The sequence below is a fragment of the Apteryx mantelli genome, chromosome 2, assembly GCF_036417845.1.
Source record: "Apteryx mantelli isolate bAptMan1 chromosome 2, bAptMan1.hap1, whole genome shotgun sequence".
NCBI lineage: Eukaryota > Metazoa > Chordata > Aves > Apterygiformes > Apterygidae > Apteryx > Apteryx mantelli.
The window spans coordinates 93,031,154-93,055,846 of record NC_089979.1 but is presented as its reverse complement, the minus strand read 5'-3'; the positions used below and the strand labels follow the sequence as shown (position 1 = coordinate 93,055,846).

At 39.6% G+C, this 24,693-nt stretch overlaps 1 protein-coding gene across 7 annotated transcripts in view; it reads left to right on the top strand.

The window, feature by feature from the left end:
- Positions 1-19,345, top strand: part of PLEKHG4B (pleckstrin homology and RhoGEF domain containing G4B) — a 65,770-nt gene extending 46,425 nt beyond the window's left edge. For 3 of the 7 annotated variants that reach the window (XM_067291057.1, XM_067291053.1, XM_067291051.1), the window contains 9 exons: positions 2,933-3,185; positions 4,890-4,979; positions 5,096-5,320; positions 5,894-6,064; positions 6,886-7,066; positions 9,655-9,771; positions 10,090-10,359; positions 10,974-11,185; positions 19,247-19,345. In XM_067291057.1, the coding sequence (XP_067147158.1) occupies positions 2,933-3,185; positions 4,890-4,979; positions 5,096-5,320; positions 5,894-6,064; positions 6,886-7,066; positions 9,655-9,771; positions 10,090-10,359; positions 10,974-11,185; positions 19,247-19,267 (1,540 nt within the window). In that variant the 3' untranslated portion in view covers positions 19,268-19,345. Of the gene's footprint in view, positions 1-2,932; positions 3,186-4,889; positions 4,980-5,095; positions 5,321-5,893; positions 6,065-6,885; positions 7,067-9,654; positions 9,772-10,089; positions 10,360-10,973; positions 11,186-15,860; positions 16,672-19,246 lie in introns of those variants that run through there. The other 4 variants (XM_067291054.1, XM_067291055.1, XM_067291052.1 and 1 more) reach the window with 4 other exon arrangements.
- The last annotated feature ends 5,348 nt before the right edge of the window (positions 19,346-24,693 follow it).

Sequence of the window (24,693 nt, the reverse complement as noted above, 5' to 3'; positions counted from 1 at the left end):
GTTTGACAAGGCTATGCCTTTTTCTGTAAATATGCAGCTGAGACTGCTGCTAGCTATAACCACTCTTAAGAAACAGGTTAACAAAATTTCTAATTTACTTGTATATGTAAGGATTAATGTACATGTGAAAATTACTTCTTTTTAAGTGAAACATATTTCCAAATGCCTCCATAATTGATGCTTTTATTTCACAATAAAAAGTCTCATGTCTTTTCCTTTATCATTTTCAAATGTATGTTTAGACAGAGCAGAAGGTGGTAATTGTGTTGTGGAATAAGAGTTCAAGCATAAATGTATTCAGCATTTCCTGCTCTTGAAATAATCTACATGTAGAGAAGCCATAATTGTCTGTGGGGAAAGACCTTTGTGTTGGATGCGTAGGTGTTGGTTTAGATAGTTGGTTTAGCATGAAATTATAATGCAGTAATTTTTATGTGAAGACTGATTTTAAGTCTTAGGCTAGCCTAAGTTACAATAAAGTTTTCATTGTCCGTGTAATTTAGTAGAAGCAAAATTGAAGATTGCCTTAGATCTATCAAAATCAGTAACTTCCTCTGTAGTTTTTTAAACTTGTATTACAGGATTCTCTTTGAAGTGTAGCTTAATTTCCTTTTGCTTCCTTTATATGCTCTTTTGTGCCAGGGAATCAAGGGAGAGGGAAGCAAGATGTAGCCTGTTTAAATGACTCTAACAGAATTAGAGGTACAGCAACGTCTTTCAGTGTTAACTTTAGATATCGACATGTGCATGCTGTGTGTCAGCAGGGAGTTGAGCCCGTAGGTTCTAGTTTCATATGTATTTTGCTTACTGGATCTCTCTGGACAAAAGCAAGATAGGCACACTGGCAATTTTTTCCAAGCTCAAGTGATCAAGGAAAAGCAAATAACCTGAGACTTTTTAAAAGGTATGTTTGGTTTTGGTTTAGGGTTTTTTTAGGGTTTTTTACTCCCTTGTGAATATCCTGAGCTTTTGGGATTGCAGTTCCAGCTTTTCCTCCATGTCTAGAAAAATCCTTTTTCAAAATCCTCAGGCTCTCATGAAGGCAGGAGAGCACAGGGCTTCTGTGCACCTCTGTATCCTTCTCTTAAAGGAGGTGTCCCGCAATGTGGGGAGGTGCTCAATGACCATTGCGTGGGAATTACGTGCAGGGTATGCATGTCGTGTCCCAGGGGTGATTTGCCCTTATGATGATTTCTGGGTTGAATTGGCTTAAATGGCTTTCTTGAAATTACGAGGGAAACGTTTATGCTAAAGCAGAGGAGGGAAAAGCCTATTCAGCCGTCCCACCATAAATAAACTTTGGCGTTGCCCCATTTTTCAGCTGTTAGTAATACATTACTGCTCAGAGATGTTGTACAGCATGCTTTCCTCTTTCATATTGTTTTCACTCAAATGATGAGCCACTTGCTGCTCAAATGCAGGAGCATTCAAACAGGCAGGAACTAAGGGCCATAGGGCAGAGTTCCATCCACAGATAAAAAGCATAGTGGAAATGTAAGATAGTACAAGGAACTAGCATTTACAGCTAGAACCCCAGTTTGATCCCCAGAAATGTTCTGATTGTTGGGTGTGGGATTTTGTTTTTTGGTGTCTTGCTGAGGCCGTAGCCCCAAAAATAAGATCCAAATTCAGATTCTAAATGAAAAGTTCAGAGAGTGAAGTCTCAGATTCATTTCTAGAGCTACTGAAAAAGATATTTCCCCTTTTGAACAAAAAATACCGATTAAATTGATAGTTGATCTCTTTAAGGCTTAGATTTGTAAATGAAATACATTAACAATATATATATTTCTGTCTTTGCTTGCTTGTCTCAACCATGTATTAAAACTGCAGTAAATATTCTGTAGTTGGGAAAAATAGAGGTTTAGTCAGCAGCAATTTTTGCTATAATTAATATCTTTATAGTTTTTTATTCTCTTTATAATTTAATACAATTTAATAACTTAATGTAATTTTATAATTTATTCTCTTTAAAACATGTTTCTGTATTATTAACTATCCAAAAAAGACTTTCTAAACTGCTGTATATTTTAATCATTGAAGAATTGTTATTATGAGGAAAGAAGAAACCCTACAAAAGTACTAAAATATTTTCTCTCTGGTTTGTATAACCAGGGATTTAGAATAGTTTCAGTTTTCAGCAACTGAAGTCCATGAGGTTAAAGAAGTTTTATTGGAAATGAGTTTAATTTTATTTATTTTTATTTCTTGACTTCATTTTCCAAGGAAAATATAAAATCTCCATGAAATGTGGTTTTGTTTCAGTTTTGTCAAATATCTGTATACACCAAAAATCACACCCTCCTTTCCACCACCACCTCTCCTTTTGCTTGTTTCCTTGCTTCGCTTTCTCCTACACACTCTTTAGCCAAGCATTGTTTTGCTGGAAGTGGTAAGTCATATCTTTGCTTGAGAAAGATCATGTCCTTTAATCTTAAGAACAACTTTCTCAGGGAATTCACAGCCTGTCAGAGGACATGTTGTTTAAGAAAAATCATGAGAATTCAACTGCAGGTTAGTTTATCATCCCAGAAATTTTGCTCTGTTTCCAGTTTTAAATGGAAGAATGAAAAAAATGAAGAAACCTTTGCACATGCAATAATGGAGTCTTTGACATGACAAAGTACCTTCAGCATGGCTCAAACGTTTTTGCTTTCTTCCTTTTTCTGATAACTGGTTTTCGCGGGACCAGCTCCAGTCCTCTGTTTTGTCCATGAAAAACAGCTGCGTTTAGGAAGATCATGAAGTTGTAATTGAAATCAGAAGTAACCCAAGACAAGAGATCTCTTACGTGGCTGAGCAGCCAATACAAGGGTGCTTTTTTCTTCAAAAGTGGGTAGAGATGAATAAAAAGTGCAAGCAAAACCAGTAATCAATGGATTACACCTTGTAATAACCTGTCAGTGTTTAAGTAGTTGTTTCTGTCTTGCAGCAATAAAGTACAACATATAATGGATGAGATGATCACAACAGAAAGGGAGTATGTTAGATCCTTAGGATATATCATCAACAACTATTTTCCAGAAATGGAAAGAACTGACTTACCTCAGGATTTGCGCGGGAAGAGGAACACTATCTTTGGGAACCTGGAGAAGCTCTATGATTTCCATTGCCAATACTTCCTAAAAGAGCTGGAGCGCTGCCGAGATTTCCCACTGTGTGTCAGCCACTGCTTTCTCAAACATGTAAGTCTTGTTCTCAAAGGAGGATACGTCCTTCAAGCCTGACATTCTGAGTTAACTTCAAACTCTGTTGGATTGGCTGAATTACATTTCTCAAGCTGTGCCATGACAAATGAGGACTACATGTGTAAGAGTGCAGGTTCCCCCTTTCAAAAGGGAGCTAAATGCAACTCCTGACCATGTTTACTTGTTTCTAATAGGTAAAGCATCAAATTGTTGGGGATTTTCTTTTTATGCATCTGCTCTGGATGTGTGCTTAATGCAATAGATTTTTAGTAGGAAAGGTAGCGTATGTGTGGCAGGTATGATATGCATATGGATTTTATACATGTAGTTTTAAGATGGAGCTTGTACAAAGCTGGCCTTACAGCTTGCCTATGATTTTTGGATATGCGATAAATGATTCTGTCTCCAGCTTCCTTTTGGCTTAACTGTTATGCACAAACATTTTTCAGTAAATGAAAAGTGATTCAAAGGCGCTTAGAGAAAGTAAAATCAGGTATTAAACATTTTGCTGTTTGAAATATCATGTCACTCTTCTTTCTTATGTACAATCTTGATTTTGGCTTACTCTGGAGCAAAAGGTGAATTAGGAGAATTATAACCTTATTTTAAGCAGGTACAGAACTTGAATAGGAATTGCAGTCATACTTGAACCAGAACCAGGCATGCAAAGGAACATGGATTAGTTGAAGTGCTGGTCCTTCTCATATCTGTGTCTGCCCAGTGGCAGCTATACAGAGGAGTGAAATGGCCAAGAATTTGGTGATTTGTATCAGGATGCTTCCTGCCTTGCTGAAATGCTGGCCTCAAAATGTTGAACACTCTCTCCTACCCTCACGTCTCATCCCCAAATTTTTTTTTCTTTTTTTGGAGAAAGTGGATAGTTATTGCTGAATCTGCAGAAATTGGCACTAAACTCCCATAAAAGCTTTTTATTTTTCTGAAGTCACAAGTTCCTATTTATTTCATGTTTACCATGCAATGATACAATTTGTAGCAGCTTCTGAAATGCCTGGAGCAATTAGGGTGTTATGGCTTAAGCAACTAAAAGAGCAAGGCCCTCTGACAAAGAAGATGGAGTTGTGGTTATTGTTTGCATCCCCTGTTGAGCATCATGTTTGGTTTGATTGGAGTCTCTCATTGTGTTTTCCTTTTGATGGCAAACAGTGCACCATCTTTTGCCCTTTCCACACCCCATATCTCTTTCTAATCATCTAGTATTAGTGTGTAAGACTTGCGATAAGCCCAAGGTTTTCCCCATATAGTAATAAGCATAGCAGAGAATTCTCCATCAGAGGTTTGGCTGTGACCCAGTTTTGGTGAACACTGAGTTTAAGTGAATGTTTCAACTGACAATGCGTGAGTTGCTATGATGTGGTTATTGTCCATCCAGCTTAATTTTTGGCCAGTTCAGATTTTTCCTCTTAGGTATACACTCCATTGCCTTCTCCAGTACTTCTGGAGTACTACACTGTTTCATGATGTCTGAGAAAGTTAATAGGTTTCTGCTGACTGGAATTAGTGGGGAATGCATCAGTTTTGGTGAGGTTCTTAACAAGGAGGCTTCTGAAAGCTGAGGTGAACTCTGACTGCTTTGCATATTCCCTGAATCTTTTTGCAGATTTATTTGCTTGGGTTTTTTTAACTGGAAAAAATCTAATGACAGAAAGGAACTGACTAACAATATCTTCTCCACATTTTTAGGAAGAACAATTTGGCATGTATGCTTTATATAGCAAGAACAAGCCACAGTCGGATGCCTTGCTAACCAGCCATGGAAATGCATTCTTTAAAGTAATTACTGTCTAGTTTCTCACTTCGTGTAAATTGCATGATCATCACTTACTGATTTTAAAGCTGTTCAGGAAACATAGTTTAGCAGTACTTACCCATTTCTATTACTTCTGCAGAACAAGCAACAGAATCTGGGTGATAAGATGGATTTGGCCTCCTATTTGCTGAAGCCCATTCAAAGAATGAGCAAGTATGCACTTCTACTGAAGGACATGATCAAGGAGTGTATGAAGACCCAGGAGCAGGAACTCAGTGACCTGAGGGCTGCTGAGGAGATGGTGAAATTCCAGCTGCGCCATGGAAATGACCTGCTTGCTATGGATGCCATTCAAGGATGTGATGTAAGCATTTTTCAACTGTTCCTTTGCCGTTCGCTTGACTTTTCTGCTGCACTTTTTACTCTAAGGTAGCCTGTGACTAGGCAACACAGAAAGGAGTGTTGAACCACCTATGATTTGTACTGCTCTGGGGCCTGCATGACTGCAAGTCATGGGTCAAAAGCCCAGAGTGCTCAGTGCTGTACACCATAATTAAGAAAAAAGTGGTGGCAAGGAAGTCAATGCCTATCCTAAAATGCTTCTGCTTGCAGGACGTGTAGCAGAGCCCCAAGACAGGCTGCACGACTCGAATTGCATGTGAGCATGATGAAGGGACACCTGAACTTTTCAATAATCTGATCAGATCTGAAAGCAGTTCTAGCACATTCACATTACTCTATTTTAATCAGCAGTGCAAATGCAGCTGTGCTGGATCAATATCCGGAGCAATGTGTCCCCACAGTGTTATGCCACGTTTACTTGTAACTCAGCTTATTTTCATCTCTGAGGTAGACATACTATCTTCTCCTCCTTCCTTGCACTTGGTGAAATCAATACCACATTCTCTGTCAAAACATTGTCATTTTCTCTCAACAGGTCAATTTGAAAGAGCAAGGGCAACTACGATGTCAGGAAGAGTTTATTGTTTGCTGTGGAAGGAAGAAATATTTGAGGCATGTCTTCCTCTTTGAAGATCTTATCTTATTTAGCAAGACAAAAAAGATTGATGGGGGATATGACATCTATATGTACAAACAGTCATTCAAGGTAAATTAAATCTGTTGTCTTGTTAGGCAAATGTGTATAATGTGCCATGCTCCTTTCTCAGGAGCCTGCCACGAACAGGACTGTGTTTTCCTTAGCAGTATTGAGTGAAGGGAGTTAGCATCCTGCTGTAAATTGCATTACAAGTCATTTTTTGTTATTATTGTTCTAGGGAAAAAATAAAGAAGCTGTTCTTTCAAAGTTTGGAGAAGCCCTGAGTAATCAAAATATGCATATTCTGTTACCTATTTTATGTTGTAAATGTATAAAACACACAAAATGTTCAAGTGTCTTATTATTTGCACAGCAAGGAGTGTTTGGGAATATACAAAGTCCTAATCTGCAGTCACTTGGATTAAGAATACAGTCATGTCCACTGTTTGTGGATCCTGGTTTGCCAACAGTCTTACAGATATGCATAACTAAGTGCAGGCTTAAACTGCTGTAGTGAATTGGGGCTGTAACTGGAGTTTATCTTGCAAGTGTTATGCCAGCTGATATGTCTTCAACTGGAAGAAGTAGAATTGTGACTCAGATACCACATCCTGTGTTACAGACTCAGTTTAACTAACTGACTGCAATTCTCTGATCATTAAAGGATGCATGCTGTCTTCTAGTAGCAGCATTGCTGTGTTTTCACACTCTTTAGGAGGAGATCATACGTAAGGCAAACTGCTGATACTTGCGAAAGCAAGTCAGCTGGAAGCACTCACAGCTTCATTGCCAAGAAATCAAGACAAGCAGGTTTTTCAATTGAAATGAATGACATAAGGAAATTAGTCTGTTCTATTTGTCATAAACATTGAATTGTTTTTATCTTTCAGACTGCTGAGATTGGAATGACGGAAAATGTTGGAGATAGTGGTCTGAGGTTTGAAATTTGGTTTCGAAGCAGAAGAAGACCCCAGGATACATACATCCTTCAAGCAAACTCAGCAGAAATTAAAATTGCATGGACTGAAATCATAGGAAGGATTCTTTGGAGACAGGCTCTGAGCAATCGAGGTATGCAAAATGTGTAAAGGTGTTTCAGCAGGTAACTTCTTGTTCTAGGTAGGCAGACTAACCTCTCACAGGGTGAAATAGATCTTATATATCTTAAGCCAACAGCAATCTTCAGATTAAACAAGGCACACTGGAAAACAGCTACAGTAAATGGCATTCAAAAATAGTTACGGCTCAATACAGTTTTCTCCTGAAGTTTCAGAAATTTTAGTAGGACCCTTTACTTAAGTTACATAAGTATGGGGGATATTTTATTTTAAAATGCCATGCTTAAATATGTAAAGGTGTTTACTTTCAGATACCTGTGTAAAGTAAAAGGTTGGTTTTAGTATTGCCATAGCCAGTAATGATGCTTGTTAAAGGTAAGCTGCAGGACTAGAAATTGGACTGTTATCTTTTATTTGGTTCTATGTAATTTGATCAAGACTTCTTTTGGAGAGATGTTCAGACTGGCAAAAGTTAGGAAAGCACCTGAACTTTAGAAATATCTTATCATGTGAGGGCTTGTTCTTTCCTGATTATTGACAGTCTCACATATGAAAGGTAGACACTTCCTCCTGTTAACTGAAGGGCAGAGATTTTAAATGTTTATCAAATTTGAGATTGAGGTTAGGCAAGATAATCATATTGATTTAATACTCCTTTGTATGGAAAGGAAAAGGGAGCCTCCTGGCCCAACAGCTGCTTCTTCACTCTCCTGCCACCTTCCTTGCTTCAGTTTTGGTGCTTATCTGACCCCACAGTGTACCACCAGTTCCTTGATTTAATAGACCAGTTTTCTGTTATCTTAGGCATGTCATGAAATGCCACCATGATTTTAGAAATAAGAATCCTCTCAGTTTCTTCATTCTCAATTCTGTCTGTTCTGCAGTCTTTTAGAAAAAGATGAGGCAGAATCAGAACTTCAAAAATTCACTCTTTCCTCTTCCATCACCTCAGACACAAAACCTTTCGTTAGGAAAATGGGAAACAAAATGCTGCTTTAGTTTTAGGCCTCCTTTATAAGCATTAAGAAAGAGTATAATTTCCATTCTTTTCTGGAAAGAAACTGTTTATCAGCAGTTAAATACTTCACTTAGAAAATCAGAAAAGAATGCTGAGAAACGATCTTAAGGAGCTGAACCTGTGTGACAAATGCTTCCGTGAAAATAATCCAGGGCAATATTTAATTTGTATGAGTTGTCTAGCCTTGTCAGCACAGTATGTCCTCAGAAACGTTCCACACAGAGCGGGATCTGATTTTTGTGATCCTTGTGAGGCATGGTTCGGTCTTTTTTTTTTTTTTTTTTTTTTTTTTTTTAATGAATGAATGAACGAACGAACGAACAAATTGTTATTTTGAGGAAGACACAAACCAAAAAGAATGTCCTTTTATGATCACTTAGGAATCTTTTAAGGTCACATTCCTCATAGCAATACAGGGGATAGAAAAGCTGGCAGTGTCTCCACTCCCCAGGTAGAGATACATCAGTGGAGGGATCTTTCTGGTTTAACACCTTCTGTGCTGAAAGTCATCAGGTCAGTCTTTTTCTGATGCACAGCTCAAGTCTCTAAACAGATCTCCCCTCTGATCTCCCTGTGATTTCCAGAGGGAGTTCTAGGAGCCCTTCATGTTCCCCTGCCTCCCACTCCAAATTGTCTACTTGCCTAAGACTGGTACTGTTCTTCTCCAGTTCTCCCACACTTCACAGTGTATATACATGCTGGATGCATCTGCTTGACAACTTTTCCACCATTTTCAGAAACTGCAATTGCCTACTGGCTCACTGGTCTTGCAGCTTTTCATTGACCCTGCACATTTGACTGTGCCATCTCTTCCTTGGCTCTGCCTTCAGCAGAAAGTGCATTGTTACTTACTTCTGGCAGGGATTTCAGAAAAGATTGCATTTACCTTGCTCCAGGCAGGAATCGAGGGCAAATAAACACCATCTTCTCTTGCCCTCTTTTTGGCAGCACCAAAATGTTTCTTTGGTTTAGTTGAGAGGCTTGTTGGCATGCATGTCTCTCAGTTTTCCGTAGAGGACCTCTTGTGTCGTGCCCAAGAGATATCACTACCTCTTGGTAGTTGTTCTAATGCAAATACTGAAATATAAGTCTTGTTAGTACAAGCCTAACTCTTGGTTATTACTTTTGTTCAGTTAAAGGTGGTGATTTCTGCTTTGAAGTTCAAATTAGCTGATTGGTGAAACATAATGTCTTGAACACTGAGTAAGCTATAATGGTAAAATCATTATATTGTTTCCCTTTAAGAGAAGTCTTTAGCTTGTTAAGAGATGACAAAGCAAGTTTGTATTACGAGTGAAGTAACTGGGAAAGATGCAATTGTGTTGGTATGTATGGGCCTGAGAGGGGGCGAGAAGGGGAGAGCAGCATCCCTGAATTCTCTTTTATAATCCTGAAGAAAATAACACAAAAAGCAGTGAGGTTCAGGAACACTTGGTCTTGCTATTTTCTACTTAATAAATGTCTGGAAGGGAGTCATTCAGTTGGTAACTACAGGAAGCACCTGATAGATGAAGATATCCTATTTCTTCAGTAAATCTTCAAAGAGCTGCCAAATATTTATGCATGTACAACTTCCATTTTAGAACTCCGAATACAAGAGATGGTATCCATGGGAATAGGCAATAAACCTTTCATGGATATCAAACCCAGCGAAGCAGCCATAAGCGACCGAGCAATTGACTACCTCATGAAGGGAACAGGTATGATGCCATACAGACACTTTGTTTTTCTGCATCTGGGTCTGGTCAGAAGACAACTTTGAATAGTTATTTCATATCCTTTCTTTCTTTTCCAAGAAAGTTGAGAATAGGGTATATCACTGCATTTCTTCTTCCCTTGTCAGAAGAGTAGCAAGATAGTCCTGGAACTGAAAAGAACTTATCTCAGTTTATTAAGATTGCTTTGAGCAGTAGGTGATATTTGGTCAAACGTAATTCTCAGTGTTGCTCCTGATCTTGTTTTCAAGATAACATTCCCTTCACTTTTTCCATAATGACCAAAATGTCTTGTTTTTACAGAGTCAAGATCTCGAGTGTCAATAGCAGTGTCCTCATTTGACCATTCCACACCATTCAAGAGACCGCATTCTACTATCTCTAGTAGCAGCACATCATCTTCCAGCAGCCAGTCATCTTCATCTATTCTAGGTTCACTGAACCTGCATGTCTGCTCCAGCCTATCTCATTCAGGCTTGCTAGGGCTACCCTTCTACCACTGGTCATGTGATATTAGAAGCTGCGTTGAGGAAGATGAACTGGAGCAGGAAACGGGAAGCCAGCCTTCAATGAGTAAGTGGATTTCAGCCTTTTGCTGAAAAGGATATTTTTCACGTGGTAGATCTGAACAGATTGCTGCATATATCCGTCAAGGGACGCATTTGGGGACACTGAATAGCACAGCTATGTGTTAATGAATTATGATTTCTGATTTTAAGGTATATCATTGCTCCAATTAACTATATATCATGTAGCAGTAGCAACAAAGACAGCTCCTGGTGCACTCCAGAGGCCTCACTGTTGCTCAGACATGGGCAGAGTTGCTGCCATGATCCTCATGTCACTCCTGAGGCACCATGTCGCTCCTGCTTTCAAAAACCATCACTATCCTCCATATTTGGCTTTTGCAGTACATGCATTGTAACGACAGTGTTTCATCGGTGTTCTGTGGTGTTGAATGAGTAAATAATGCAAGTCCAAATACTTTGTCTTTTATGGTATTGACCTCCAGTCAGATTGTGTTTGGAGGTTTATGTTCAGTTTGGGACAGTAAGGGTCTTAAGATTTTGGAAACTGGGAGTTTACTTTCCTGTGTTGTGTTGAAGTAGTTTGTGCTAATTTACGATGCATTTCCTTTTCATTACACATATTTATTTATTTATTTGTGCTCTTTTTTCTGCTTATAGTCACAGAGAGTTCAGAATCATCTCAGTGCACCTCAGGTGAAAGTGTGAGTGGTTTTAGCATTTCTGCCCATTCTGAGTCCCATCTTCCTACAGAGACATTTTTGGATGAAGGTGTTAAAAGTGCTAGTTCCAAATACTCCTCACAGTGCATGTCTCCTGTTCTCCTTGAGAAGAATCCCAGATCAAAGTACAACAGCCAGTATGTTACAGCTGTAAGTACTGTGTTGTTGGCAAAAAGCCAGTCTTTCTTTAAGTATTTTATGCTTCTACTGTTGATAGATTTAAAACCCCTCTTTCAGAGTTAGTTTTGAAGAAATTGGAAATTTTAGTCCAGCTAAGACAGTCAAATGTTTGGGGGGTTTTTTTCTGTCTACCTGAACTTACTTAAAACAATTTACTGATACAAATTTCTACCTTCAGTTACCTTTGTGCTTTGAGTGACTTCCTTGAGTACAAGATACGTTGCTTGAGTAACAAAACATAATATATCTTACGTTAATTCTTGGTGTAATTCATTACATGAGTGCTAACATTTATCTTTTTAAGTTATTTTATTGGCCCTATTCTGCCACCCTGTTTTTTTTTTTTTTTTCCTGGGAACGGTCATATACTTCAGTTAGACTTCTCATGACAGAAGTGTGTGGCCAGTGTGAGGATGGCAGAGTCTGAGCTCATGAGTTTGGTTTAAACAGTTGAGACAACATAACAGGAATAAAGCATCTTGGTGCTGACTGCAGTTTAGCAGAGGTGTTGAGATAGTGCATCTCCTGGCTAAAACGAAGTTGTCTGACAGCACTGCACTCTGTGTGCTACTAGACAGACTTTTCAAAGAAGGAGAATTTATGAAAGTGTCCAGTTACAAGAGACATGAATACATAGGAGCGCATGACTACACAGAACAGCAGTGCTGATTAAAACCCTGAATGCCAAATGGGCAGTCGCTTCTTAACAGCTGCTACAGCTTGTCGTCAGGAAGAGAGCAGTGCTGGATTTATTCTCTGTTCGACCAGCTCCTCCTAGAACCTGGAACTTGAGCCAAGGCATTTCTGCCTGTGGAGCTACATGTACCATTCAAATAGCCTTTGTGTGCAAGTAAAGAATATCTGGACCACCGGTATATTTAGAGTTACAAAAGAGAGCAAAATGGGACACCGTCCAATGGGATGTGCACCCAAACGGGCCAAAGCTTAAATGTCACTTGGTTCCAAGGAGATTCTCAGTTAATCAGAACACAACAAACACTCCAATGTTAACGCAAGTACCAGTGGTTTTAACAAGACAGTTCATAATGGATGTTAATTAAAATGCTGAAACAAATAGGAAGTCAAAGACTGAATGCTGCTAAAGTGAGTGCTAGTCAGTCAGAGCAATTAACTCTTTAAAGTTAATTCCCTAATGCATGAATTCTAACGTAAGGCACAGGCCTATTTAGTCTGTAATAAAAATCTATGTTACCACAAGGACTTTGGTGGCAGTATAATCCCATTTTATATCCCCACAGTTTTGGGTCCCCTGAAGCTTGCAAGTCTCTGTGAGGATAAATAAAGTATATGATGTGATGATATAATATGACTCCTGGATCCTACAAGCCTATGAATTTAGAGTCAAAACGGACATCAGCCCTCTGACTACAGTTTGATACATCTGTGTATACTAGCATTTCTCTGCATGTGTCTGGCTAGATAGCCAGAAATACAATCCTGCCAACCTCAGCTTTGGAATTTCTGAATAACTGAGTGCACTGCAGTCACAAGATAGTACATGTTTGCATGCATGTAAATGTGACTCTGGCCAAGGTCTGCATTTCTAAACCATTCAAGGAAGTAGGCAAAGTAAAAGAAATCATTACTATTACAAAGAATAATACTATTTTATAAGGGAATAGGAAGGCACAGTGTTAAGACAGTTTCTCTTTATTAGTCATATGTGTAGGTAGAATAGTATTGCTATTCCCAGCTTGTAAGATTTGTTTTTTATTAAAAGCTTCAGTAGATCTCTGTTGCACATACCTGGCAGTAGAAGGAGTGGAGCCCTTCATTTTGGATTAGACGAGGGCTAATGTGCCAGCCAACATGGATCCAAGGCAGAGATACTCTATTCAAGTAGTCCTCTGTGCAGTCTGTACCCAGAGATTGCTCTATGGGATCCTTCTTCATTCCAGGCATCAGCAGTGACGCATGTAAACTAACTTTCCTGGCCAGCCAGCCAGCGGTGAAATCACAACCACTGCGTTTGAGTTACTGCAGCCGAAGCGTGGCATACATTGTGTGTGTTAGTTCACAGCAGTCCTGTAAGTTTGGGGTGGCAGTGGTGTAGAGCTTGGCGTTGACTTTTACATACACTGAGGTTTATGTGTTTCCTCAAAGTGCCTCTGCTTTTTGGCTGAGATGTTTTTATCTCTCTGCTTCTCCTACTATGTTAAAGGAGCATGTTTCTGAAAATGGGGAAATTTCCTGGTCAAGAGACTTTCTGTCCTGAGGTACCAATTACACTCCTCCGGTGGCACCAGAGGATGCCACAGCCCTGTGGCTGCGAGGAAGGGAGTGCTTAGAAATGCTTTTATAACCGCTCCATGAGCAAGGGAAGGTTATATGATGCATGCCTACACCAAAAAAGATTCTTGTGAGCTTTTTCTACATTAATGTGCTCAGGTCATTCCCATTAAGCAGTCATGTTGCCTTTAAGTATATTGCCCTCCCTTTGCCATCAGAACGAAGCCTCTCAGGTACTGCGTCTTAGCAGTAGTTTGACTGAAGGCATAAATGACTAAGTAACTCTTTTTCTCTGTTAGTGCTAGAATGATGGAGGAATCATAATAGTAAGGAAAAGTCTGCTGGCTGCCATGTTAATTTTAAAATAACCAAATGAATTGTGACATGGGAGAATTTCCTAAAGCTGTCATGTATGCTTTAACAATATTGGAAAAGCTTTTTAAACATTAACTGAGTCATCTCTGTAAAATTTTTGGTAAGGTGTAGTCTGGTGGAAAGCTTGTGTGTACCCTTGTGAAAGTCACTTATTTCACTGAATGCCCAGTATTTCTTGGACCACTGTCACTCTCACACAGCAGCTTGTTTTAGGAGCTGCTTATAAGAATGACATGAAATGATGTCATAGCATGGATTATACCACCTCTCCGATATAAAGCAGAGCAGGGCATTTTTACCTGTGCTCTGTTGTGCGCGCATATTAGTTATGTACAGACAGATCTTTAAAGTACTTCATTTTAAGTAAAGATGTTTGTACTGAAGGCATAATCAAGCAGAAAAAGTGCAAGTGCACTTCTGACTTAATAGTCTGTTGGACTAGATCAGACTGAAGCTGGAGAAGTTTGCCAGGCTCGGGTGATGTGGAAGGCTGGGTTGTCCAGGTGGGAGGTGTGCTTGCCGTTGAGGGGCAAATAACACCTCTGCCACTGCTCTGCTGCATCCCTCCCACTTCCCAGGCCTGTCAGCAGCCCTTCTGTCAGGGTTCTGCGCTACCTGCCAAGAGCATCCAGAGGAGCTGTTCAGTTGTGGGAGCTGACACAGAATTCAGGATAAGGTCATCTTTCTGGTTGTAGGGCCCAAAAATGACAACTCTAGGTGGTATCTCATGTAGGATGGGCTACAGCCACTGTCTGTGTCTGTGCAAAGGTAGTTGCCTGCTGAGAGAGAGAATCCATGGCATTTTCTTGCATAGGCAGGGAAATGCATTGATCATTTAAGGCTTAAACTGTTTTTAAAGTATTAAGAAATTTAAACTGAACTGGAAAACGTCCTCACTCAAAACATAAATTTTTGTCAAAAAAAAAAAAGAGGTTTTGAAATGGCACTGTTTTAAAATGGTTTTATTGTGGGAATTTTAAAACACTGTCATACCATTTCACTCAACGTAATTATCTGAATGTTTCCTTCCTGAGAACCACATAATCTTGTTCAAAAGCTGGCTTTTCAACATGTGAGGAATCTCATTAATTCTTGAAATGAATTTTGATGGTCATTTCTGTAACACTTCAAATAAAATATAGGTGATAAGTGTCAAGGCAAATTTTCCAGAAAATGTTGATAGCATCAGAGTTTTTTGGGCAGAAAAATTCCAAAAATATCAGTTTGTCATGCCATCCTTTCCCTAAACTCTCTGTAAAGCTGTTGATCTCAGTATCTTCTATAGTGACTCTAGAATGAACTTCATTCATTATTTGTTAAATAGTTTTATAATCCTTTCTTCTCCTCCTTTCATTTTTAATGGATCAGCCCTTTCTATTTTTTTCCATCAACTATGCCAGACCTGCACCTTAAACCCGAACCTCTGAATTCTGTTTTTGCATGACTATGCCAATGAATGTTGAATATAAACCCTATAAAATAGCAAGATTTGTACAAAAGTAATGAATTACCTATATTCTCTCCTGCCCCCATCTCGCATTGATCTAACCCAGGAGTGCTTCCATAGCAACTGATAGACATATTCCTTCTGTAATGGATTGTAAAAGTGAAATTCTTCTCTTCAGAGTTGAATCCATTTCAGTGAGAGTTTCTTGATACATTTAGAATGACAGTTCTGAGATTCTCAGTGCTAGTGTAACCCAAAGTAACTTGAAAACCACCTATTTTGTCATGAAATACTTTCATTTCAAATTCACGGTTTTTATAGGTTAGAAACATATTAGAGTCCACTTGATGAACACTTTTTAACTCTGTTATGATGTATTTTGTAGTAACTGAAAAATTGTTTTATTCTGTTTAAAATGAATTTAATATTTATTGCCACATTTGAGTACAAAATCAGTACACCTTGAATGCTAGATTATCATGAACACTAGTTAAAATTTTTTAAGTGATTTGCCATGTATTTTTAAATATTAAATAAGATACTAAATGCTTAATATAATAATTGTTTTGACAGCTCTGATTCACATGACAATGAAGACTTTTTTCAAGTGGTGCTGACCCTCCTTTTCCTACTTCTGCTTTGCTGTGAAAAAGCCCTGCCACACTTCACCGATTTAATTATTTTGAAGTGAATCCATTGTGGAGTATTTTATCAACAGCAAAAGAAACCCTAAATATTTTTAAATGACCAAAGAAGGGACATCTTTATTATTGTCTGTCATTCTGAGGAAGCTTTTTATTTTTGCAGAGGTTTTTTTTGTTTTTATCAGCTTAATTTTGCCTTCAAATAGATGAAAGGCATCACTGATTTTAATAAAAAGACTCTAAGATGAAATAGATAGAACTTGTCTAGGTGTTAAGCATTTTTTCTCTATTTTAACCTCCAGTTCATATATAGCAGATGATGGTGTAGATTTGCTATATTTTGTGCAATTTTGTAAATGTTGAAAACAGCATTAAATAACTGATTTCTATATAAAAAGAAAAATGTACAAATTGCTTGACATTTTTGTAAATATAGTTTTATTGCCTTTCAAAATTTAAATGGCCAGATATTAAGATAAGTGCACAATTTATGATTTACTTACCTAGTGTCTTCTAATCATTCTAAAAGTTCAAGATAAACTGCTGTAGTATAACCTGGATTGTTATTAGAATAAGGCAACATTTATAGAGGTAAAAAACTGAAATAAATATTTGTAACCGTTTTTATATATGAAAACATGATTGCTCATTTGCTTGGGAAGACAGTTTGACTTTTTACTTCAAACTTTTTCGTAATTCTTTTTTAAATGAAACAATAAATGAAATACTTCTTACTCTTACATTTGTTATTATTGTTATGGAAAATGAGGCTCGCCGGCCTCCATAACAGGGTCTGACCCTAGGTTCCTGCTGAGGCAGAAGTTCGAAGTCAGATTGGAGAGAAATAAAATTTAATGATACACGTGCGGTAATTACAGCTCGAGCTGGGTGCCTCCAAAGAGGGACCCCGAACAAAGAAATCCCTGGGCGATTATACCCTTACAATCTAAATTCCCCACCCCTTAAGCGATAGTTTGGACCAATAGTAACAGTTAGGTCTCGGTTCTTCCCCTTCTTCCTTGGGCCCCTTCATTGTCTCTAGGCAGGCTGCTTCTTATCTTCAAGGTTGGCTACTCCTGCTGTCCATGTAACTTCTTTATCTCTCCAGCTTGAACTGGCTCTGGGGCCCCCTTTTACTTATCTAAGTAAAAGTTCACAGCCTGAGGCCTAAGGCTTCAGCAAATTTAGCTACTAATGCTAAGCAAGTTATGCTAAGCAATTAATTCTAGACAGCTTCAGTTCAATATTCTCTAACAATTATCCTCTGCAACTTCATTTTTCAACTCAGCACGGTGATGTGATATCCTGATGTGTTTCTCAGCAGGAGTTTAATCTTCCATGTTGACTGTTTCCAGCAATAAGGTGAGGCATGACACAGAGCTCAGGTCAGTAAAGCTGACAAGAGCTGCTCTGTGTATGAACAAGGCCAGCTCAGGACAGAGAGGCAGTTTGTCCAGCCTGGCTGCTTATCCCAGAATCCTTGTACCAGTGGCTGCTGGGAGGTGGGAAGCCTAAAGGAGCAGAAGGTGGAGGGTGAACAGGACAGCAGCCAGGGGAAGAGAAGGAATGGAGGATGTGAGTTCGGAGCGCAAACACTTAGAAGCTATTTAACATTATTATTTTTGAGTGTTATTCTGAATGACGGAGGAAAAAAAGATGTTTACAGGATTGTCTAGCTAGTGTTCAGTCAACAGATAATGGAAGATAAACCAGTATATATACCAAAATCCCAAAGTAAGGCTGTCTGTTCCAAGTAACTCCAAGCTATGTTCTGTCCCAGCAGTTGAATGGCCCAGCAGAACGCAGGGGATGACACCATAAGGGATTTGCCCAATAGTGCTTCCCTTGATGGGGAAGTGCAAGGTTTGAGGAAAGAAGCCTAGTTTGCTTTTGCTACAGCTGGGTGTGAGAGGTCTTTCTCTTGGCCTGAAAAGTTGTTAGATTTCAAATATTTTCCCATTTTGTGTCACAATGAAACCATGATTTCTCAAGCAGTAGTAAGGAACGGCCAGCTGTTGCTCGAGACGTGACTCAGCAATAGGATGCTTGCCTGGAAACTGAGAAAGCTGAGTCTCCCATCACAGACTGGTGCCCTGGCCACCAAGGCTCTGAGCTGTTCTGGAGTCTTTTGTCTTTTCCACTGGAGCCACTGTGCTCAGGCATCCCTTACTGAGCAGAGTAGAAAATGCAAAATTGAGAGAGATTTGTAGCTCCGTGATTGTAGCACAGCAGTCTCTCTTTGTGACTGTGGTTTTGATGAGAGGTTCTATGCTAAATCTGAGAAATCTTTCCCATTGAAATCCATATGTAAATCCCCAGGAAATAATTTTGTTTGGTTCATCTTAGCAAATCCTATTTCATGAAAGAAAGTGGAATACAAATCATGTTATTTGTTTAAAAGTTGGAACCCTGAATGCCTTTTTGTATGGCATAAGGCAGATAGATAGATAGATAGATACAAAAATACTTTCATATGTATGTGCTGCCCTGATCTTACTATTCCTGATGGACAGTGATCTGTACTCAGCTGAGTTAGCTTTGTTTTAAGTAAGTATAAAGGTTTAAATGAATAAATGCTCCCTGGATAAAGCTTTCATACAAGTTACTGCTGCAGAATCACTGTCTAGCACCAAAATAGAAAGAGGATCAGCATGTGACTGCATTTTACCTTCCTGAAGCAACTACCTTTAGTAACAAACAGCAGCTGCAGATAAAAATAGAAGGTGATACACAACTAAGATCTTTAGCTAAATCCAGAAGTCTGCCTCCATGACAGCAAGGAGTCCAAAGCAACAATAAAGTCGCTCTGATTCATTAGTGCTGAAGCGTTTGTGTCAAATGCAGAGTTTGCTAGGAAGAGTCTCGGCAGTGTTGCCCATAATCTTTTTCCTCTTCTTTTCAAAGCCAGCTATTTACTGGAACAAGGGGAAGTGATTCATGACTTGGTAGAGAACTGGCCGTTTGTTGACTTTAACATGGGAAAACTTTTGGGAAGAACCGTTGACTACCAGGAAGACCTGAGCCACAGAACATGCTCGGTGTGCTTGGAAAGCTGTCTGACAGGGCTTAGAGACTATATGTGCTGAATCATCCTTCTCCCTATATGAAAAGGTTGAAAGTGGTGGATCTGACAGGTATAAAAGATGTTGAAGTTCAGTTCTGTGAGTGCAAGAAGCCAATGGGCAGGTGGGCGAGGACACAGCTGCTCTCTAAGCTCTGTTTAGAACTGCTGGTCCACCTGCAATGGATGCAGTGTAATCCAGGTGCCTTGGAAATGAGTATTGATGTGCTAATTGACTTGTTTGTTTGTTACAGAGCAGAACTATGAACTGGTAGTGCAGGCCCTATTAAGGAAGTGCTCTTGTCCACTGAAGATCCACTGTGTGGCCTTCAGAGCCGACAACCTGGCTTTGCAGAAGTTTTTCTGCATCATCAGACTCACGGATCCCTCTTTGCTGCGCAAGCTGGAAGTGGTTCACAATGTTCGCTTGGAAATAGAGCACTTGGAAATACTCTTCAACAGCATCCGCTTCCCTCTGCTGATGTCCTTGACCTTGCCAGCACGAACATTCAATGTGCGGAGACTTACAGCTGCAGATGAACTGATGCTTACTGCCATTGGAGAAAAGATGAGTGAAATGACACAGCTGACTGAACTGAGTATGGCATTTTCCATACTCACGGGAAGAATACGTAAACTGCTCAGGTAATTTGGTCTTCCTGCTTTCAGCCAGAATGTAAGGAAAAACCCTTAGCGTCATCAGCATGTTAAGAGCCCCTAAGGTTAAAGGAAGTGTATCTCAGGGTGTGTGTGGGGAAAGGTTTATATGCAACAGATGCTTCCATTGGGGAATTCTCATAAATGAAAGGGCAGCAAGCAAGGAAAGAGTATTTGTTAGAGAGAACTGGAAACCAATGTATGTCTAATGCCCTTAAAAGACTTGAACATTCATATTAGTCTTCCAGAGGCCATCTGATGAATATGATGAGAATGTTCTCAGCTAGCACACAAGAGAGGAGTACACCCAGACATCTTTGATTTGCCACATTCTTGAGCTTATAGCTCAAATAAGCCAGGGCTGGCCTTTTGTGTAAGTTCTGAGTCATATTCCAAGTGGTGCTTCTGGGTCTCTAGTGAATGTTTTCATTGTTCTGCCGTAGCTTTCTCAAAAAATAGTAAATACTAAGATTCCACAGATACTATTTTTAAATGGGCAGGAGGATATTAGACTTTGGTTTGAGACTTTGACTTCAGCTGTTTGTTGTGTGTGTTTGTCTCAAGGCAAGAGAGATCTGATACTTTTGTATACTTCAAATTGAGTTAACCTAGGAACATTCATGGTGAATATCTGGAAAAATTTGTCTATTCTCAAAGGGATAACAAGCCACTAGTGGTGAAGTTGAACTGAAAAGAGATGTTAACTGTATGCTTTTCAGAGCATTTAAAACAAAGGCAAGCAAAAGTTTCATCAAGAGGAATCATCTTGGTCTAAAATCCCTCCTGCGCAAAGAGACATTTTATTTAAATATTACAAATGGCACACATTACAAATGCAAATAAATTATGAGATTGATCCATAATTGAGCCTTGATCCAGCTAAGGGCTCTCACTGAGCTTCAGTATGTATGAAAGGAATCACTTTTGATTTTTATCTGTCAGAACTAGTTTATACTAAACTAGAATATTTGCATGTAATCTCAGGTACACTTCTTTCAACCTTTTTCTTCAGCAGCAGATCTCTCTGCAACTCCAAAACAATGCAACTTGTAAAATTCTTGGGCATTTAAAAACATACAGTAGAAACAAAACTAGGAACAAAAGCTTATGTTTTGTTAGTTTGTTTAGAATAGTGATTGGCTTTTATCTTGACATGAGTCCCTTTCCTTAATGGGAATGATCTAAATCTCCAGAATTATGTCAGCTTTTGAAAAGAATGTTTTCGTGGTAGTAATGATCTGCTACTAGTTAAGCAAGTAATGGAAACATGACAGCATGTTAACTGTTACAAAACGTACAGATACAGTTTTATTAAATGAATCCCTATGAAAACAAAACTGATTGATGGAGTCATGGAAGTAAGGAGATAATCTAGAGAACTGATTTCAGGAGCAAAATATACATGTCATTGTTTGCACTTCTTTCTGTTCCTCTGGAGAGATCAGAAAAAATAACAAATGTGGCAGATGATGGCTGCATTCATAATGTGGGCAGTTGTGTGAAATTTTGTGAACATAGTTTTCCAATGTTTTATGCCATAAGACTTGTTTCTCTTTAAATCTGCAGCCCACTGAAAACCCCACTGAAGGTGCTCGATGTTTCTAACTGCTCACTGAATCACGCTGATATGGCCTATTTAGCCAATAGCCTCCATTCAAGTCACTTGGAAGTCCTGGACCTGAGTGGGCACAATATTCCTGACCTTTATCCGTCGACATTCTTCAAGCTTCTCAGCCATTCCTCTTCAGTGCTCAGGAGTCTCATCTTGGAGGAGTGTAACATCCAAGACACTCATGTCAACATGTTGATTTTAGGCTTAAGCCCTTGTCAGAAACTACAGGAGTTTGTTTCTTGGAAACCCCCTGTCATCTGAAGCACTTAAACACCTTTTCATGTTTTTCTGTGAGCTACCAATGCTCAAAAATGTGGAGTTTCCAGTTCCAAGGGACTGCTATCCTATTGGCATCACCTACCCAATTGATGATGCCAACCTTTGCAATTTTGATCACCAAAAATATGAAAGTGTAGCAGAGGAGCTTAAACTCATCTTACTACAAGCAAACAGGGAGAGTGTGAAGGCTTCAACTCTGCTCTTTGGCAGTTACGACACAGCTGTTGAGGAGACAAACAATGAACTAGGAGCTTACTTGATGAAGTCCTTCAAAGAGACTTTAGAAAAGTTCACTAATTCTCTTAAAGAAATGAGTTGAAATTGAAACAATAGTGGTGATAAGATGCGCTGCCAAATCAGAAGCTAATTTAGTCTTTAACAAAACTGTACCTGCATTGATCGGTTTAGTTTACTCTTTAATAATTTCTGGGCTGAATTTACTTCTGTTTGAATAGCCTCATTATCTGAAGTATTTTAACTATACTGTCCTTATTGCATACCACTTACATAAGCACCACTTGATCTCAAAAGAGGAGAGTGTTTTTAACAGCTTATTATTTTACACAAAAGCATTTTGTTACCCAGTAAAACAAGATGTGGCTGAGCTTGGCTGATTTGTTTTCCTACAGTTTCCTCTGAATTTGGCCATAAGGCTTGCAGCCCTACAGAAAAGGTAGGACAGGCTTTTCTCAAGCCCTGCAGGATGTCCAAATGACTGTGTGCCCAACCTCAGCCTAGGCTCCCTAAACCAATTTTTGTTTTTGCCCTTAACCTTCAGTACGCCACTAAAGAGGTCACTTCTACAGTTTATGTTCCCAGTAGTGGATCATTTCTAACAGCCTCCATGCCCCTGTGCATCTCTTTCTTCTGCAGAGATGAGCATGATTGATAAACATCTTTTTTGCATGGGGAATTACAGAGGTTGTCTAATACATGGCAGTGGTGAGGAGTAAAGCAAACCAAATGGTTGGCTGACAGAGGGGGACACCCTCCCAGCAATACAAAGCAGCCCGTGATGACTTTGCTGAAGCTCTGGCATACTGTGTTTTACAAAGGTGTACCAGGACAGTGCTGCACAGCCATGCTTGTGGGGTCAGCAGGTAAGTCGGCCTCAGGATGTTCCCTCTGTGGAATCAGCTTTTTGTCTGGTAGAAGGTACCCTGCTGCTCTCACCTCTTTATAGCGTGTTTAGGACAGTAGTAGTTGATGCATCAATATCTAGCTTGGCCACAAGCTTGGGAAAAAAGAATCAAATGCTAATTTCAAAATTGTAGAGAAGGAGGAGGCTGGTTGCTGAATGGTTAAAAGCTCAGCTGCATAAAATGCTGCCCTTGTCTATCAGGGCTGAATATTGTCATGCTACAGAATTGCAACCAGTGCCAGGAGGCATTGATTTGGCAGGCCCCAGTGCAAGAAATGTGTGAGTGAAAGGAGTAGTTAGAGCCCCAGATTCCCCCCCCACCCCCGTGCTGTAATGTGTGCAAGGTGGCCAACAGGGTGTCAGCATGAAGTAACAGGGCCACAAAACAAATCCTGGGGTGGGGGGGTGTTGTCCTGTTGCAGGGGGAAAAAACAGGTGAATCCTTAGGTGGTGGCAGTTGTTCGTAGTGTTTCTATTCAGCTTCTCCCCTGTTAACACTGAGGACATGCCAAGACAGGTATGTTATCAAATCTTATCTAGCATCAGCTGACTTCAGATATCTGCTGGCAGCATCTGTCAACTCTACTGGAGCCCAAATTCCTTTGATATACAACTAGATTCTTGGTTATCTTCTAAGAGACCTGAAAAAAAAAGTAGGATGCTTGGGTTCACACCCAGTATGCTTCCATTAAACAGAGAATTATTTTAGCAGTTCATAAAGACTTGATCAAATAGCACTGAAAGTGAATGTTGCGGTGGGAGCTGAGGTATCATTGCAGCCTTAAAGATAGCTGTTGGAATAACAAAGGCAGTGAACTTGAAATAATATTTCATCTCATCGTATGATGGTAAGGCAGAAACTTTCTTCATGTAGATACTGGTGGTTTGCGTAGTTTTCTCTTTATCCACAAAAGAGTATGCAAATAGCTACTAACCTAGTTTACAGAAAAAAAAAAAAATGAAGGGGGTGAATACTGTGCAGTACTTTTAGGTGCCACAGTGTGCATTTAACTGAATTTTGGATGTCTTTTTAGCTTGTGTTGTTTCTTCAAATACATTTGATTAAAATTTAACTGATGGTAAAATTGAAAGTGAAAGGACACAACCCAATTATGTTTACAGAGCACTACAGAAAAAAAAAAGCTAAAAGAAATCTAAGTAGCCAAGCCAACCATTTGTCATTTACAAAAATGCCAGGATTGGATTCCATGTGGTCTTGCCTGTATTTGCACATGGAGAGCTGTGTGCTTCCCTGGCCTTGCCTGCTCTTCATCCTCCTGTCTCCTCCCTCTGACCTTACCATTCTTTCCATCTCAGACTTAACCCATGACTTTTCTGCCAGAGAGAGAGGTGGTTTGAATTTTGCTAGGCCAAGGCTCTACTGCTTTGGGGGGGGGGGGAAGCACTTCCTAGTGCAGATAGAGACCACTCTGTGCAGAGTTGCTGCAAAGCCATGTACAGTGATGCCTCCACCCTGCCAGCAGGACCAGCCTGCATCTGGCCATGTGTTAGGAGGTGAAGATCAGCTGTCTGAGAAGCATGTTGTGCTCCAACAGCCTGTCCCTGCCTCTTATAGTACACACTAAATAGATAGATTGTTCATGGTTGCCTTCTCTTTGGGAATACTTACTTAAGTGCCTAAAGAATAGTGCTACCTGTGCGGCCAGTTGTCTGCCTTCTTGCCTAAAACTAGTCCAGGTCCACCACTTTATTTCCTCCTCCTTCTGCTTCATGCTAACTACCACCTGTCTTCTGTTTTTAGTGATACACACATATATGCCTATATGGCTCTCTGGACCAGGAGGAGAAGTACATACAGGCAGTATTCCTGCCCTCAGTTTTATTGCCCAGTACCACAGTAAGGATCAGCAGCCTGTATGCCTGTTATTTCATCTATTCCCTTAGAGGCTGGAGGACAGAGCACACGTGAGCTTCACTGCAGGAATGGTGCCTCACCAGGCACAGGGTAGCAGGGAGCAGCTGTGACTAACTGAGATAGAGTTGGAGCACAC